This window comes from Scyliorhinus torazame, chromosome 15, assembly GCF_047496885.1.
Source record: "Scyliorhinus torazame isolate Kashiwa2021f chromosome 15, sScyTor2.1, whole genome shotgun sequence".
In the NCBI taxonomy this organism is placed as follows: domain Eukaryota; kingdom Metazoa; phylum Chordata; class Chondrichthyes; order Carcharhiniformes; family Scyliorhinidae; genus Scyliorhinus; species Scyliorhinus torazame.
Genome location: NC_092721.1, coordinates 139072580 through 139089336, shown reverse-complemented (window position 1 = coordinate 139089336; position 16757 = coordinate 139072580). Strand labels below are relative to the sequence as shown.

The window sequence follows — 16757 nt, the reverse complement described above, 5'->3', positions numbered from 1 at the left end:
AGGTGACCGACCACCTCAAGACCGCCCATCGATCAAGGAATCGCTCCAGCATTGGAGAAAATCAAACCCAGTGATTGGGACAAAGTCCAATCACTTGGGACCAGGTACAGGGTCCGCCCCGAAAGGCGGGAAGCCCCTGGGAACTAAGAATTGAGCCCAAGTTCAAGTCGCTTTCTTCTCTTTACCTGCCCTCTACCAGCACTCTGCTCTTCAGCTCTTCAACAGCCGCTTAAAACAGTAAGTCTTACTTCAACGCTCGCTACGAGATAGGCGCTTCTAGCTACCAACCTGTACCAACTTCGAATCCTGCAGGCTCAGAACCCGAACGAAAGGCCATTCGTTTCCCTGACCTGGTGGGCCAGTTCCAAGTTAAGTATTGGCCTGTTAGTCGTAGAAGTAGCTTAGACGTAGAATTTATGCATGAGTAGTGATTACTATGTATAATAAATGTGCTTTGATTTAAATCTTACTCAGCAGTGTATTGGATTATTGATCATTACTTGGACTTGAACCACGTGGTGGTATCATAAAGATACCTGGTGACTCAAGAGCAAAGGTAATAAAACAGAGCAATTAAACTAAGGCAAAGTTAGCAACACAATATCAGAAGTGGAGATGATTGGGGTAATGGATGGGGTGAAAATGGACTGACAAGATGAACTGGAAAGACTGGCTTTGCTTAGAGTTGATAAGTCACCTAGATCCGGAAGGCTTGCATCCCAGGTCGCTGAAGGAAGTGGGAGTGGCGATCGCGGAGGTCCTTGCTATAATCTTTCAATCTTCCCCAGAGACACAAGAAGCACCAGAGGATTGGACATCCTTATTCAAGAAAGGGTGCAAGGACGTTTCTGACAACTAGAGACCAGTCGGTTAAACATCAACAGTGGGCAAAGTTTTCAAACAATAACTAGGGGAAAAACAGATCAACAGCTACTTGGAGAGAGGCACTTGGGAGAGGTTTGAGTTAATTAACATACTCTATTGCTGCATCATAAAATTCACTTCAAAGCTTGATGAAGGGAATGTTGTCTATTTGGATTTTACAAAGGTATTTGACAAAGTACCACAAAAAAGGCTGCTAACAAAATTGAGGTTCACGAAATAGAGCACCGGTGTCAGTTTGGATAAAAAATTGGCTTAAGGACAGAAAGCAAAGAATCATGCTAAATACTAATGGGTGGTAGATAATGTGTTCCCCAAAGATCAATGCTATATATACACAGAACTTGGATATTGGAATAGAGTAAAATTTCAAAATGTGTTGATGCTACAAAACTTGGGAGAAATTGCAAACAGGAAGGAAGATAAAAGTAAATTGCAACAGGGCATAGATAGGCTCGTAGAATGGGCAGACAGGTGGCAGATGGAATTTAGTGGGAGGTGATGCAATTTAGCAGAAGGGATTAGGGGAGGTAACATAGATAGAATAGCACAGTTCTAAATAAAGTCCTGCAGCAGAGAGACCTTGTGATTTATTTGTAATCCTTGAAGGGGAACAGATTGGTGATCCTTGAAGGGGGACAAATTGAGAGAGGAGTTAGCACAGCATATAGGATCTTGGGATTCATACATACGAAATAGGAGCAGAAGTAGACCAATAAGTTCCTCGACTCTGCTCCACCATTCAATAAGATCACGACTGACGTGTTTGTGTTTCACGTTCTACATTCCCATCTACCCCAATTTTCACAGTAACTTCATTGCAGTGTTAATGTGACACTAAAACATTATAATAATCTTCGATTCCCATCCCCAACAAGAATTTACCGACCTCCACCATAAATATATACAACAGCCCCACCTCCACCACCTTCTGAGGCAGAGTTCCAAAGTCGCACAACCTTCAGAAAAAATTCTCATCAGTCTTAAAAGGGTAACTTTAAAAGTGTCCCCTTGTTCTGGACTCACCCACAAGAGTTAACATCCATTTCACGTCCACCTTGTCAAGTCCATGCAGGATCTTATATACCTCAATCAAGTCATTCCTCACTTTTCTAAACGCCAGTGTAAACAATCGCAGTTTGTCTAATCTTTCCACAGAAGACAACCTGCTCATTCTAGGTATCAATCTAGTAAAGGGGCAGCACGGTAGCACAAGTGGCTCGCACTGTGGCTTCACAGCGCCAGGGTCCCAGGTTCGATTCCCCGCTGGGTCACTGTCTGTGCGGAGTCTGCACGTTCTCCCCGTGTCTGCGTGGGTTTCCTCCGGGTGCTCTGGTTTCCTCCCAGTCCAAAGACGTGCAGATTAGGTGGATTGGCCATGCTAAATTGCCCTTAAGTGTCCAAAAGGGTTAGGAGAGGTTATTGGGTTAGGGTGGAAGTGAGGGGCTAAGTGGGTCGGTGCAGACTCGATGGGCCGAATGGCCTCCTTCTGCACTGTATGTTCTATGTAAAGCTTTTCTGAACCACCTGATAAATAAAGTTATGATTCCAAACACAAGGTTCTGGTCACTACATTGTTAAGAATGTGAACCATCATAGTGGTTTCAGTGAAGAAGGATTTTAGCTCCAAGGTCAGGTTGAAGAAGGTAAGGTTGTTCTCCTTGGAGCAAAGGAGATTGAGAATTTTGATAAAAGTGCACAGGATTAAAACAGGTTTAGAGAAGGTAGACAAAGAAACGCTGCTCTAATTAGCTGATGGTCGAAGGATTTAGGGGGACACAGATTGATGGTTTGGGGCAAGAGATGCAGAGGGATGCGAAGAAGCGATTTTTTAATGCAGTAACTAGTAATGACCTGGGAAATTAGATGGTCACTTGAGAGAAATAAACAAGGATAGGGCTGGGGAAGTCTGAATGACTGGACTGCTCTCCAGAGAGCTGGCATGGACTCAATGGGCTGAATGGTGTACTCTGTGCCATAACCATTCTATGATTCTATAAACAAGAGGATAGTCACAGAATTCAGGAAGAAATACACTTGTGAATTGGCAGAGAGCAGATACTATTTAACATAAAGATGCATGAAAAGGCACATTTAAGCAGGAAAACAGACAATATAAACTAAATCGCACAATTTTAAACGGGGTACTTAGGAAGCAGTAGGACAAGTTGGGAAGGCTGTTCAAGCATGTGTTCTCTGGCTTTAGTAAAAGGGGCACGATGTAGAAAAGTTTTTATAAGTTTACAAACCAATGATTAAACTTCAATTGGACTTCTGTGTTCAATTCTGGATACTACAGTTTAATAAGTAGGTCAAGGCCTTGGAGAGGATGTAGAGCATACTTACCAGATTGGTACCAGAGATAATGGACTTCAATTATATATGTTCTATGGTTTTCATGTATGGAACTATCTGTCTGGACTGTATGCAGAACAATACTGTTCACCTAACTGAATTTGATTTGATTTATTGCCACGTGTACCGAGGTGCAGTGAAAAGTATTGTTCTTCGTACAGTCCAGACAGATCGTTCCATAAATGAAAAACACAGGACATGCATAAATACACAATGTAAATACTTAAGCGCAGGCATCGGGTGAGCGTAGGGAGTGTAGTACTGCTCAGTAGAGATGATATGTGAAGAGATTAGTTCAGTCCTTAAGAGGGTCATTCAGGAATCTGGTAACAGCAGGAAAAAAAGCTGTTTTTGAACCTGTTGCTGCGTGTTATCAGACTTTTGTATCTTCTGCCCGATGGAAGAAGTTGGAAGAGAGAATAACCCGGGTGGGAGGGGTCATTGATTATGCTGCCTGCTTTCCCAAGGTAGCGGGAGGTGTAGACAGTCAAAGTATGGGAGACGGGTTTGTGCGATGGACTGGGCGGTGTTCACAACTCTGTAGTTTCTCAAGGTCTTGGGCCTAGTAATTGCCATACCAGGCTCTAATGCAGCCAGATAGGATGCTTTCTATGGTGCACACATAAAAGTTGGTAGGAGTCAATGTGGACATACCGAATTTCCTTAGTTTACAGAGGACGTATAGGCATTATTGCGCTTTTGTGGTGGTACGGTCAACATGGTGGACCAGGACAGATTGTTGGTGATATACACACCTAGACATTTGAAGCCGTCAGCCACCTTGGTGCCATTAATACAGACAGGGGTGTCATGTGAGACTACCTTTAAGAAATGGATGTTTAAGCAATGCACCTTTAAGAAATGGAGCTGATCATATTACTGAAGTGATGTCAGAGGGTGGGGGGAGCAGAGCTCAATTCTGCTTTTTTGAGTTTCAGTTTGAGAAGGCAGCTGGGAGTGTCTGTGTGTTTTGCTGTGAGCTGCAGGAAGAAACACAAGAGCTGGTCTGTTGATGTCTGCAAATCCAAAGACTATAAATATATTGAATGTAAACTCATGTCTGTTTTTGAAAGTTTGAAGTCTTTTGGATGTTTAAAGGAACAGTTTGAAGGATTATTTAGCGTTGTAGTCTTTTGGGGTATTCTTTGAAGTAATGGGTGTTAAGATATTCAATGTTTGTTTTTAAAAGGTGAACTTGAGTTCATAGAATAAACATGTTTTGTTTTAAAAACCATTTGTCCAGTTCTGCTGTATCATACCTGGAGAGTACACAGTGTGCTTCCCACACCACAATCTATTAAAAGTTGTGGGTCGGTTGAACCCCATGAAACACTTTGGGGTTCTGTAAACCTGGACCCATAACAATTGGGGGCTCGTCCGGGATGAAAGTCTATCGATTGGATTGGCTTAACAAACTTAAAGACAGTGAGGGGTGAGCATATTGTGGTTGCTTTTCAGGTGTGGTATTTTAGTTTAAGTGGGGAGTGTGTTGTGGACAATGGCTCTTTCAGAGGCAATGACAGACAGAGACTAAAAACAGACTGTAGATTTGGCAAAAGCATTGCAGTTAACATTGTCTGGCAAAATGTGAAAAGATGAGGTACCTACCGCGGTAGCTGAGCATTTAATTTTGTCTGAGATACATTCTAACTCATTAGAAATGGCAAAGCTCCAGTTGCAGATTAAGCAATTTGAACATGAAAAAAGAATTAAAGCAGCTTGAATATGCAATGAGAGAAAAAGAAAAGGAGAAGAAAGAAACAAAGAAGGAGATAGAGAGGAAAAAGAAAAGGAGAGAGACAACAAAGATAGAGGTAGAGAGGAAAAAGAAAAGGAGAAGGAGCAAAGAAACAGAAAGAGATAGAGAGGAAAGGGAAAAAGAGAGGGAGTTTGAACTTCATAAAATGGCTATGAAATATGAAAATCAGTTAAAATTGGCAGACGCAAAGCGAAACATACAGTTGGATAAGATTGATGAGGATAGTGAGACAGAGCGTCTTGGTCGAAGACGTGGTGGGGATCTATTTAAATATGTCCAAGCATTGCCAAGGTTTGACAAGAAGGAGGTAGAAGCCTTTTTCATTTCATTTGAGAAGGTAGCTAAACAAATGAAATGGCCACAGGACATGTGGGTATTACTGATTCAAACAAAACTGGTAGATAGAGCTAGAAGTGTTTGCATCACTACCGGAGGAGGTATCTGGAACATATGAGGAGGTGAAAAAATCCATCTTAGATGCATATGAGCTAGTGCCTGAAGCTTACAGACAAAGGTTTAGACATTTTTGGAAAGAATTTGGTCAAACATACATGGAGTTTGAAAGGCTCAGAGTAATTTTGATAGGTGGATAAGGGCTTTGAAAATAGACCAAACGTATGAAGCTCTCAGAGAAACTATACTTTTGGAGGAGTTTAAAAATTCAATTCCTGATGTAGTGAGAACTCATGTGGAAGAACTTAAAACTGCAAGATTAGCAGAAATGGCAGACGATTATGAATTAGTTCATAAATCAAGGCTTGGTTTCCGACATCAGTTTCAGCCTGGGAGGGATAGAAACTGGGGACATGAGAAATACTCAAGTGGTAGAGGTAAAGATGATCTGATAGGAGATGTTAAGGAGAGTGTACGTCAGACTAAAAAAGAAATCCAGGAGGGTGGAAGGGACATGAAAAGTTTCAAATGTTTTCACTGTAATAAACTAGGCCATGTAAAGTCACAGTGTTGGTGGTTGAAGAAAAGCACTGGGAAGGCTGATGTGGTAAAACAGGATAAGACAGTGGGGTTTGTTAGAGTGGTAAAGGAAAGCCCAAGGGAAGCGAAGGAGGTGCAAACGATTGTACAGCCTGTTCAAGAAGTAATTGATAAGAAGGTGCCAGATGTCTTCAAATAATTTACTTGTGTGGGTAAAGGTTTGCTCATGTATATCAGGAGGAGCAGGTAAAGAAGTCACAATTTTAAGAGATACAGGAGCTAGTCAATCTTTAATGGTAAGAGATGAGGAATTATGTAGTTTGGGAAGAATGTTGCCAGAAAAGGTGGTAATATGTGGAATTCAGGGTGAGAGGAGTAGTGTTCCATTACATAAGGCAAGGTTGGAAAGTCCAGTGAAGAGTGGTGAAGTGGTAGTAGGAGTAATAGAGAAACTATCCTGTACAGGAATACAGTTTATCTTGGGTAATGATATAGCTGGATCGCAGGTGGGAGTGATGCCGACTGTGGTTGATAAGCCAGTGGAAAATCAGACAACCGAAGTCTTGACTGACGAATATCCTGGGATCTTTCCGGATTGTGTAGTAACAAGGTCGCAAAGTCACAGGTTAAGACAAGAGGAGAAATCAAAGAGTGAAGATGAAGTTGAAGTGCAATTATCAGAAACGATTTTTGATCAGATGGTTGAAAAAGAACAAGAATAGGTGGAGGATGAGGTGGATATTTTTAGTTCAGGAAAATGGGCAGAGTTACAACAGAAAGATGCAGAAATAAAACGGATATATCAGAAAGCATATACGGAAGAGGAATCTGAGATTATACCAGAGTGTTATTACCGTAAAAATGATGTCTTGATGAGAAAATGGAGACCTGTACATATGCAGGCGGATGAAAAGTGGGCAGAAGTTCATCAAGTAGTATTGCCAGTAGGGTATTGAAAGGAGGTGTTGCGAGTTGCACATGAGGTACCAGTGGGAGGTCATTTGGGGATAAGGAAAACTCAAGCTAAAATCCAGAAACATTTTTATTGGCCTGGACTACATAAAGATGTAGTTAAATATTGTCAATCATGTCACACATGTCAAGTGATAGGGAAACCTCAAGCAGTGATAAAACCAACGCCCTTAATACCCATTCCAGCATTTGAGGAACCTTTTACAAGGGTCCTAATTGATTGTGTAGGACCGCTTCCTAAAACAAAAAGTGGAAATCAATATCTTTTTACTATAATGGATGTGTCTACTAGGTTTCCAGAGGCCATACCTTTGCTGGGACCTTTGCTGTTTGCACTATATATAAATGAGTTGGAGGAAATTGTAACTGGTCTGATTAGTAAGTTTGCAGACGACACAAAGGTTGGTGGAATTGCGGATAGCGATGAGTACTGTCGGAGGATACAGCAGGATTTAGATTGTTTGGAGACTTGGGTGGAGAGATGGCAGATGGAGTTTAATCCAGACAAATGTGAGGTAATGCATTTTGGAAGGTCTAATGCAGGTAGGGAATATACAGTGAATGGTAGAACCCTCAAGAGTATTGAAAGTCAAAGAGATCTAGGAGTACAGGTCCACAGGTCACTGAAAGGGGCAACACAGGTTGAGAAGGTAGTCAAGGAGGCATACGGCATGCTTGGCCGGGGCATTGAGTATAAGAATTGGCAAGTCATGTTGCAGCTGTATAGAACCTTAGTTAGGCCACACTTGGAGTATAGTGTTCAATTCTGGTTGCCACACTACCAGAAGGATGTGGAGGCATTAGAGAGGGTGCAGAAGAGATTTACCAGAATGTTGCCTGATATGGAGGGCATTAGATATGAGGAGCTGTTGAATAAACTCGGTTTGTTCTCACTGGAACGACGGAGGTTGAGGGGCGACCTGATCAAGGTCTACAAAATTATGAGGGGCATAGACAGAGTGGATAGTCAGAGGCTTTTCCCCAGGGTAGAGGGGTCAATTACTAGGGGGCATAGGTTTAAGGTGCGAGGGGCAAGGTTTAGAGGAGATGTACGAGGCAAGTTTTTTTTTTTTTTTTAAACAGAGGGTAGTGGGTGCCTGGAACTCGTTGCCGGAGGTGGTGGTGGAAGCAGGGGACGATAGTGACATTTAAGGGGCATCTTGACAAATACATGAATAGGATGGGATAGAGGGATACGGACCTAGGAAATGTAGAAGATTGTAGTTTAGTCGGGCAGAATGGTCGGTACGGGCTTGGAGGGCCTGTTCCTGCGCTGTACTTTTCTTTGTTCTTATCAGTATGTAATATTACAGCTAAAAAGATTGATGAGGAGTTACTTAAATTCTTTACTAGATATGGACTACCCACAGAAATTCAATCGGATCAAGGGTCAAATTTTACCTCAAAGGTATTCAAAGAAGTTATGGATAGATTAGGAATAAAACAATTTAAATCAACTGCGTACATCCAGAATCGCAGGGTGTGTTAGAAAGCTGGCATCAGACATTAAAGACAATGTTGAGGGCTTATTGTCAAGATTATCCAGAGGATTGGGACAAAGGAATTCCATTCGTACTGTTTGCAATTAGGGATGCACCTAATGAGTCAACCAAATTTAGTCCTTTTGAACTAATTTCTGGTCATGAGGTAAGAGGACCACTTAAATTGATTAAAGAAAAATTGGCGGGTGAGAAATCGGAAGTTACACTATTGGATTACGTGTAAAATTTTAGGGAACGATTAAATAGAGCAGGTGAATTGGCTAGACAATATTCGAAAGTTGCACAAAATGTGATGAAACGGGTAGCGGACAAGAAATCCAAAGTTCGTAGTTTTGCCAGTGGAGATCGTTACCAGTGGTAGGTGAACCTTTAAAAGCTAGGTTTTGTGGACCTTATCAGATTGAAAGGAAATTAAGTGAGGTGAATTATGTGGTAAAAACACCAGATAGAAGAAAGAATCACCGAGTGTGCCATGTGAATATGCTTAAAAGGTACTTTGAAAGGGAAGGAGAGAAAAAGGGGGTTTTAATGATTCTAACTCAAAGTGACGAACCAAATCCAGATGACTGTGAATTTGACATACCTTAAATTGAATTGGAAAACGAGGAAGTTCTTAAAAATTGGGATGAATTGTTAAGTTGCCTTGCAGAGGAAAAACGAACTGACCTGAAAGAGTTATTGATATCACATGGGCAAGTTTGTGGAGATAAATTGAGAAGTACTGAAATGGCTATACATGATGTAGGTGTGGGAAATGCTGTTCCTATCAAACAACATCCATATAGACTTAATCCTTTAAAATTGGCACAGGTTAACAAAGAGATTGGGCGTATGCTTAAAAATGGCATAATTGAAGTGGGTTGCAGCCAATGGAGCTCACCCATAGTGACGGTACCTAAACCAGACGGTACCCAACGGTTATGTGTGGACTATAGAAAGGTGAATGCAGTTACAAGAACGGACTCTTAACCTATCCCATGTTTGGAGGATTGCATTGAGAAAGTGGGACAATCCGCTTTTATTTCCAAATTGGATTTACTTAAAGGTTACTGGCAGGTATCGTTATCCGAAAGGGCGAAGGGGATTTCAGCTTTTGTGACTCCAGATGGTATTACCAATTCAAAGTTATGCCATTTGGCATGAAAAAAAAAACCAGCCACATTTCAATGGTCAACTAATACAGTTGTTTCAGGATTACCCAATTGTGCGGTATATATGGACGATCTGGCAGTTTTCAGCCAGACATGGAAAGAACATTTAAAACATCTTATGGAGTTATTCGATCGACTTCAGTAGGCGGGTTTGGTGATAAACCTAGCCAAAAGTGAATTTGGAAAAGCCCAAGTCACTTTCCTTGGCCATACAATTGGACAGGGTCCAGGATGTGAAAACAATAATTATTGGGGAGTTTCCGGTATCCTCGGCACGACGGGAAATAATTCGATTTCATGGCATGAGTGGATTGGATCGAACCTTTGTGCAAAAGATTTGTAGCGTGGTTGCTCCACTGATGAACTTGTTGATGAAACGTCAAAAATTTCAATGGACAGCGGACTTTAAACAGGCATTTGACGGCCTGAAAGCTGTGGTAACCGATGCTCATGTATTGGAGAATTGCAAGGGAATCTGTGATCAGATTGAACTGAAGTATCTAACTTTAAAGAGAAATGCCGAGGCGTAGAGGAATGGATGGATCGTGCAGAGACTTTATTGTTCAAAGAGACGGTCAATCGAGAAGGATTTCGGTTGGAGGAGGAAGAACAGAAAAAAATTGGACTATCTTATTATACCTGTGTGCATGGGGTTTTTTTGAACCGGTAAAGTGTTTTTACTGTGTGCATTTCTTAATTGATGGCGCAAAGGTGAAAAATTGTTTTTTTTTTCTTGGGGGAGGTGTCATGTGTGAGTACCTTTAAGAAATGGATGTTTAAGCAATGTATCTTTAAGAAATAGAGCTGATCATTTTACTGAAGTCATTACACTAGGTTCTCTATCTCCCTGCTGTACTCTGACACATCGTTGTTCAAGATCCTACCCGTTACAGTCATGTCATCAGCAAACTTCTAAATAGAATTGGAACCAAATTTTGCCACGTGTATAGGGAGTATAGTAGGGGGCTAAGTACGCAGCCTTGCAAGGCCCCGGTATTGAGGAGGTGTTGTTTATCCTTACCGATTGTGGTCCATGGGTCAGGAAGTAGAGAATCCAGTCGCAGAGGGAGGAGCCAAGTTCTAGGTTTTGGAGTTGAAAAATGAAAATCGCTTATTGTCACAAGTAGGCTTCAAATGAAGTTACTGTGAAGAGCCCCCAGTCGCCACATTCCAGCACCTATTCGGGGAGGCTGGTACAGGAATTGAACCGTGCTGCTGGCCTGCCTGGGTCTGCTTTAAAAGCCAGCGATTTAGTCCTGTGCTAAACCAGCCCCTGTTTTGATACGAGTTTGGCTGGGATTATGGTGTTGAAGGCGATACGTTGGTACATGTGACAATAAACCCAAATCCAAATGTGTTGAAGTGGGAGCTGCTCTCCTTAGAGCAGACAAGGTGAGCAAAAGATCTGGTAGAGCGGTTCAAAATCATGAACAGTTATGATAAAGTAATTAAGATTTTGTTTCCAGTGGCTCGGGAACTGAAGATTCCCCTCCCCTTCCGAGTGAAAGATGGTACAAACAAATTAAATGTAAATTTCAAAGAGAATTGGATGAATACTCGAAAGGAAATAATCGTAGGGCTATGAAGGAAGAATGGGGGGGGGGGGGGGAGAAGAGGAGGTGACTAGTTGAAACGCTCTACAAAATATGGGTCAAATCATAGATTATCATAGAATTTACAGTGCAGAAGGAGGCCATTCGGCCCATCGAGTCTGCACCGGCTCTTGGAAAGAGCACCCTACCCAAGGTCAACACCTCCACCCTATCCCCATAACCCATAAACCCCACCCAACACTGAGGGCAATTTTGGACACTAAGGGCAATTTATCATGGCCAATCCACCTAACCTGCACATCTTTGGACTGTGGGAGGAAACCGGAGCACCCGGAGGAAACCCACGCACACACGGTGAGGATGTGCAGACTCCGCACAGACAGTGACCCAAGCCGGAATTGAACCTGGGACCCTGGAGCTGTGAAGCATTGTGCTATCCACAATGCTACCGTGCTGCCTCCTTCTGTGCCAAATAATTCTGCCCCGGTAGCCTGATCAAGCGATATCAGACGGAAAAAAATGATATACATTATATTACATCTGACCTTATTCTCAATTACAGATAGTAAATAAAAGTGGCAGAATAAGGAAGCAAGTATTAAGGCCCATACATTCCTCAAGTCAATTGTGTTCCGCATTCCACTAACAATGTAGTCGCGACTGAGTTTGGCTATAATCCATACAACAGGATTCAGTATCGCATCGCAAAATGCGCCATTTAGGCAATTTGAAAGAATTATATACAATATGCATTTAATTTCCATACATGGGAATAGATGGCTGCAACGAAGCGATTTTATAGTGGTGTTGTTATTCTGAAATGCTGTTTTTAGTTTAAATAAATGACAAGATTCGCCAGGACAATATGGACCAACAAAGCCGGCCAGAATAGGATGCTCGAACCGCTTGCGTACGTGAAACCCAGTGAGACTGAATCGAGGACAACGGCTAATCCGAAAATCTGGTCTGGATTCTTCGCTTCTGGACTCTTTTCTATCTCCCTACCACCACCACGACCAGGCTTCTCCCTCCTTCACCCAGAAAGAGTAAAAAAAAAGTGCTGATTTCGGAATAAACAACTGGCAACATTGGGCATTTATTTTGTTGGCCGCAAGTGGGAATTATGCAAAAGTGAAGAAGCCATCCCAGTGAAAAGGTTAGCACCAATCTCCGCGAGGTTCTCTTCCCTCCTCCACCCCCAGTTGCCCCGCCTTCAACACGCACCAAGCTCGCTTGTGGCGAGCGTCTGTGCGTTTCGTTATTCACACCCACAATGCTCACGGAGAGAAAAATAGCTACCCATCCGGGATTAGCTACCCGAGGAAAGGGGTATAAAAAAAGGGGGATACGCAAAATCAAATTTCCATGTGATAAAAAAAAATAACTGGAAAACAGATTAATTTAAACATGGTTAAATGGACCCCACTCTCATAAAACTATTATTGGGGAAAAAAAACAACAAACAGCTTTTTTCCAACTAAAGAAAAAAATTACCCCATTTACTCCAGCAAAATATAAATAGTTTTCAATTTTGTTTTTATTTGGGGTACAAACCAGTCATCAAGGTGTAAAATTCCCAAAGAAAGAACATTTTTTTTTCCCAAGACTACCCGCCCCCATCCCTCGCGGGTTTACCCCCTTCGTTGCGGTACTAGCGCACGTCCGCCATTAGAGAGCGGCCGAAACAATACGTGAGGGGGATTAAAAAGGGAAAATTAGAGGCGGGACAAGTGAAACTTTACTCTATTAACCATTATTTCCACGGATGGAATCACAAGGCTGCCTTTTACATCTTTCGGTCTCAAGGCCCGTGTAACAATTCAAGAAAAAAAAGGTTAAAGTAGGCATGGTGTTAATATCACATCTTACCCGATTTCCCAGAGATCTACACCGACCGCACTCGTTCCAGTCCCGGGCTAGACTTGAAGACACTCTAACTTGATCGTCAAAATCCCGCCTTCGGCACGCTTTCGTTGGTCAAGTGCTCGCATCTCGCCCGTGAAAGGCAAAATCTTGACTTCTGTGTGGCTAATCATTTTGTCAATCATTGTGACGGCATCGCTTTTCCGTCATCAGGTTAGGTTGCCGCGCAAGAGCTCCAGCAACATATTTATTATGATCCTGGGCCGGAGAGGGCGCTGTGTGTGTTATTGGCAGGGAAATGAGGGGAGAGATATATCAAAAACAAACAATAGATCAATGTAAATTAAAACAAACCCAACCACTTAGGAAATAAATTCGATCGGCAAAGATTTCTTCAATGAAAATTAAAAAGACGTTTTTCGACAGATTGAGCGAAACGATTCAATGGTTGTTGGGAATTGTAGTTCAATTTGAAGTCCCTGTTTGAAGAGGGAGATTTAATAACGACGGATTAAGCTTGAGGGAGAGCGAGCTGGAATCCCCCACACTGCACTGGGCGGCAGTCGGCCGCCTTCACGAGCCTCATACATACGTCATTGGCTTGCAAGTTTTGGAGGTAGTACTACGGCAGCCATTTTGAGTTTGAATGCAGATAGCGAAATTGCTGTTCCTGCTACCCAATAATCAGGTTTCTCTATATTTTTAAAAAGAAAATTCCTGATTATCGGCCTCAAAGCAGCCATACGAAATGCAGTCGAATCAGATGAACCGAAATTTGAAACAAGTGCAATTGGAGAACAGCCGCAATTCTCCGGTGAAAAGAGACTATGACACAGCGGATCTGGAGGGAACCGTGCCTGGCGAGGAAGGTGAAGCCGTGACAGTGGACATCAAGAATTTCCGCAGGCCAGGAGAGAAGACTTACACACAAAGATGCAGGCTCTTCGTTGGCAATTTGCCGACAGACATCACGGAAACAGATTTCAAGAAATTGTTCTATAAATATGGGGAGCCATCCGAGGTTTTTATCAACCGAGATCGCGGATTCGGCTTCATTCGCTTGGTGAGTTGAGCATGTGTTGGTTCAGCTCGTCGGCGCCATTTTTGTTCCATCAGCTTCATCGTCTCTGATTCTGGTGTTGGATCAAAATTCACGAAGTTTTAAACATCCACCAAATGCAAATATGGAAATTAAAATGCATTTACAACCTAGATCTTAAATCTGTTGATTCTTTACTGCATACATTTTACAATGTTTTTACTCAGCGAAATTTTGCCTTAACTTCTCGAGATATTAACCGCTGCTGATGGGGTTTTGGTTGAAATGCAGTTCTAATGGCTTAACGATCGCCCCAAATGCTCCCTTCACCCTCGTTGATGAATATTTGCAATTTAATGTATTATTTCCTAGTAAAGTGATGCCTTGCCGCAAATTTGGCACAGAGTAGGAAAAAAATCAAATCGTGGCTTACGATCAGCAAGAAAGGGACCTTTGATAGTCGTATTGTGTTAGAAATGCTTCTCTGAAAGGGAATTATAAAACAAAGGAAGCATTGGCAATAACTTAATACGTCCACTTCCAGTGGAGCGTTAAAACACGGATCTATGCAAATTGTTAAAATGATTTTGTAAGATTGGATCGAATATTAATTTTCAAGTGGCTGACTTTTGAATGAGCTAAGATTTCGCCCGTTGTCCGAGAAGGATCGCGCAACTAAATCTCTACGTGCAGAAGGCGAGAATTTAATACATTTGCGTGTTATTTTAGTATTTACGTTTTTTGAACCGCTGCGCTCGTCAGTGTTGAAGGAAACAAAATTTGAATTGATAAACTATTTTCATGATTACCCAGGACATTGTTGGTGGTTGATATAGTCCGATTAGTTTAGTTGCCGAGGGTAGGAGATTGTACTCTACTTGGTTTATTATGTAATTGGTGTTACAGTGAGCCTGCACCCTAAATCTGAGCAATTCTTTAAAACGCCAAATTCTGCCGTAAAGTGGTCACCAAATGGGGCCCATTGGCGTCGACGTTCATGGGCAACTCAAGCTATTGGGGATCTGAATTTACTAAAATTTAATGAGAATACCTAGTATAATTTTGAGAGATTTTGGATTGAGTGTGCTGACGACTCCTTGGAGACAGACAATTGGAAGTTGAGTAAATAAATGCACAAATCAGCCAGCATTGTTAGAGAAAATAAAATATTATTCTTTTGAGTTCTTTTCAGGTTTTGATGGAGCAACGTTTTACGGGAATGTATATGACAATGGCAGAGGAAATTCCAGAACTTTAATTAACTGGCTAGCCTGAAATATTCTTAAAACAGGAGCAACCTTGGAAATATGCAAGACAGTCAGACTTGAAAGTGGGGTGGGAATAAGTAAGCCGATAACCATGGATCTGAACATAGAATTGTCATAAAATTTACAGTGCAGATGGAGGCCATTCGGCCCATCGAATCTGCACCGGCTCTTGGAAAGAGCACCCTACCCAAGGTCAACACCTCCACCCTATCCCCATAACCCAGTAACCCCACCCGACACTAAGGGCAATTTATCATGGCCAATCCACCTAACCTGCACATCTTTGGACTGGGAGGAAACCGGAGGAAACCCACGCACACACGGGGAGGATGTGCAGACTCCGCACAGACAGTGACCCAAGCCGGAATCGAACCTGGGACCCTGGAGCTGCGAAGCAATTGTGCTATCCACAATGCTATCGTGCTGCCCCAAACATAGAACATACAGTGCAAAAGGATGCCATCCGGTCCATCGACCCACTTAAAGCCCTCACTTCCACCCTATCCCCGTAACCCAATAACCCCCTCCTAACCATTTTGGACGCTAAGGGTAATTTTAGCATGTCCAATCCACCTAACCTGCACTTCTTTGGACTGTGGGAGGAAACTGGAACACGTGGAGGAAACCCGCACAGACATGGGGCGAACGTGCAGATTCCGCACAGACAGCAATCCAGCGGGGAATCAAACCTGGGACCCTGGCGCTGTGAACCCACAGTGCTAACCACTATGCTACCCTGCTGCCCGTGAAGTGCTGGTAATAAACCAAGGAGTCCTCCATTGTGTGCCGACACCAAGAGGACATGCCCATTTTTAAGCAGAATTGATTTCTGTGATGGAGCTATATCTAGAATATAATTTCTCATCTCGATATGACGGACTCCTGTTATCAACCCTTGCCGTAGAGCAAGTGGAAGATATAGAATCATGGAATCTCTACAGTGCCCATCAAATCTTCGCCGACCCTTCGAAAGAGCATCCTACCTGGGCCCATGTCCCTGTAACCCCACCTAACCTTTTGGTCACTAAGGGACAGTTAGCATAACCAATCCACCCGTGGGACTGTGGAGGTAACCGGAGCAACTGGAGGGAGCCCGCAAAGACACGCAGTCAGCCAAGGCCGGAATTGAACCTGGGCCCCTGACACTTTGAAGCAGCTCGTAACTCACCCTATAGCTAATCTGAATTTAGGGAAGAAATAGACAGTCCAGGGAAGGTTCACTACGTTGATCCCTGTTATGGGGAGATTTTCTTATGAGGAAGGCTTGAGTAGGTTGGGCCTGTACCCATTGGAGTTTAGGAGAATGAGAGGTGACCTTATTGAGGCATATAGGATTCTAGGGGGGCTTGACAGGATAGATGCTGAGAGGCTGTTTCCCTTTGTGTGGGATTCTAGGACCAGAGGGCAAGTAAGGGGTCGCACATTTAAGGCAAAGATGAGGAGGAATTTCTTTTGAGGGTAGTGAATCTGTGGAATTCTT

General features: G+C 42.7%; 2 protein-coding genes across 11 annotated transcripts in view; one reads left to right on the top strand and one right to left on the bottom strand.

Moving 5' to 3' along the window:
* Positions 1 to 13190, bottom strand: part of zmym2 (zinc finger, MYM-type 2) — a 237603-nt gene extending 224413 nt beyond the window's left edge. For 2 of the 5 annotated variants that reach the window (XM_072476811.1, XM_072476814.1), the window contains exon 1: positions 12977 to 13122. The gene's annotated coding sequence lies outside the window, so the exon portion shown is untranslated. Of the gene's footprint in view, positions 1 to 10575; positions 10596 to 12976 lie in introns of those variants that run through there. The other 3 variants (XR_011935198.1, XM_072476815.1, XM_072476813.1) reach the window with 3 other exon arrangements.
* A 382-nt stretch (positions 13191 to 13572) lies between these two features.
* The window catches only part of pspc1 (paraspeckle component 1), a 159542-nt gene continuing 156357 nt past the window's right edge, over positions 13573 to 16757 (top strand). For 2 of the 6 annotated variants that reach the window (XR_011935199.1, XM_072476822.1), the window contains exon 1: positions 13573 to 14033. Coding sequence is in view for 5 of the 6 variants with exons in the window: in XM_072476822.1 (XP_072332923.1) it covers positions 13719 to 14033 (315 nt within the window). In the remaining variant the exon portion in view is untranslated. The remainder of the gene's footprint in view (positions 14034 to 16757) is intronic. The other 4 variants (XM_072476820.1, XM_072476817.1, XM_072476818.1 and 1 more) reach the window with 3 other exon arrangements.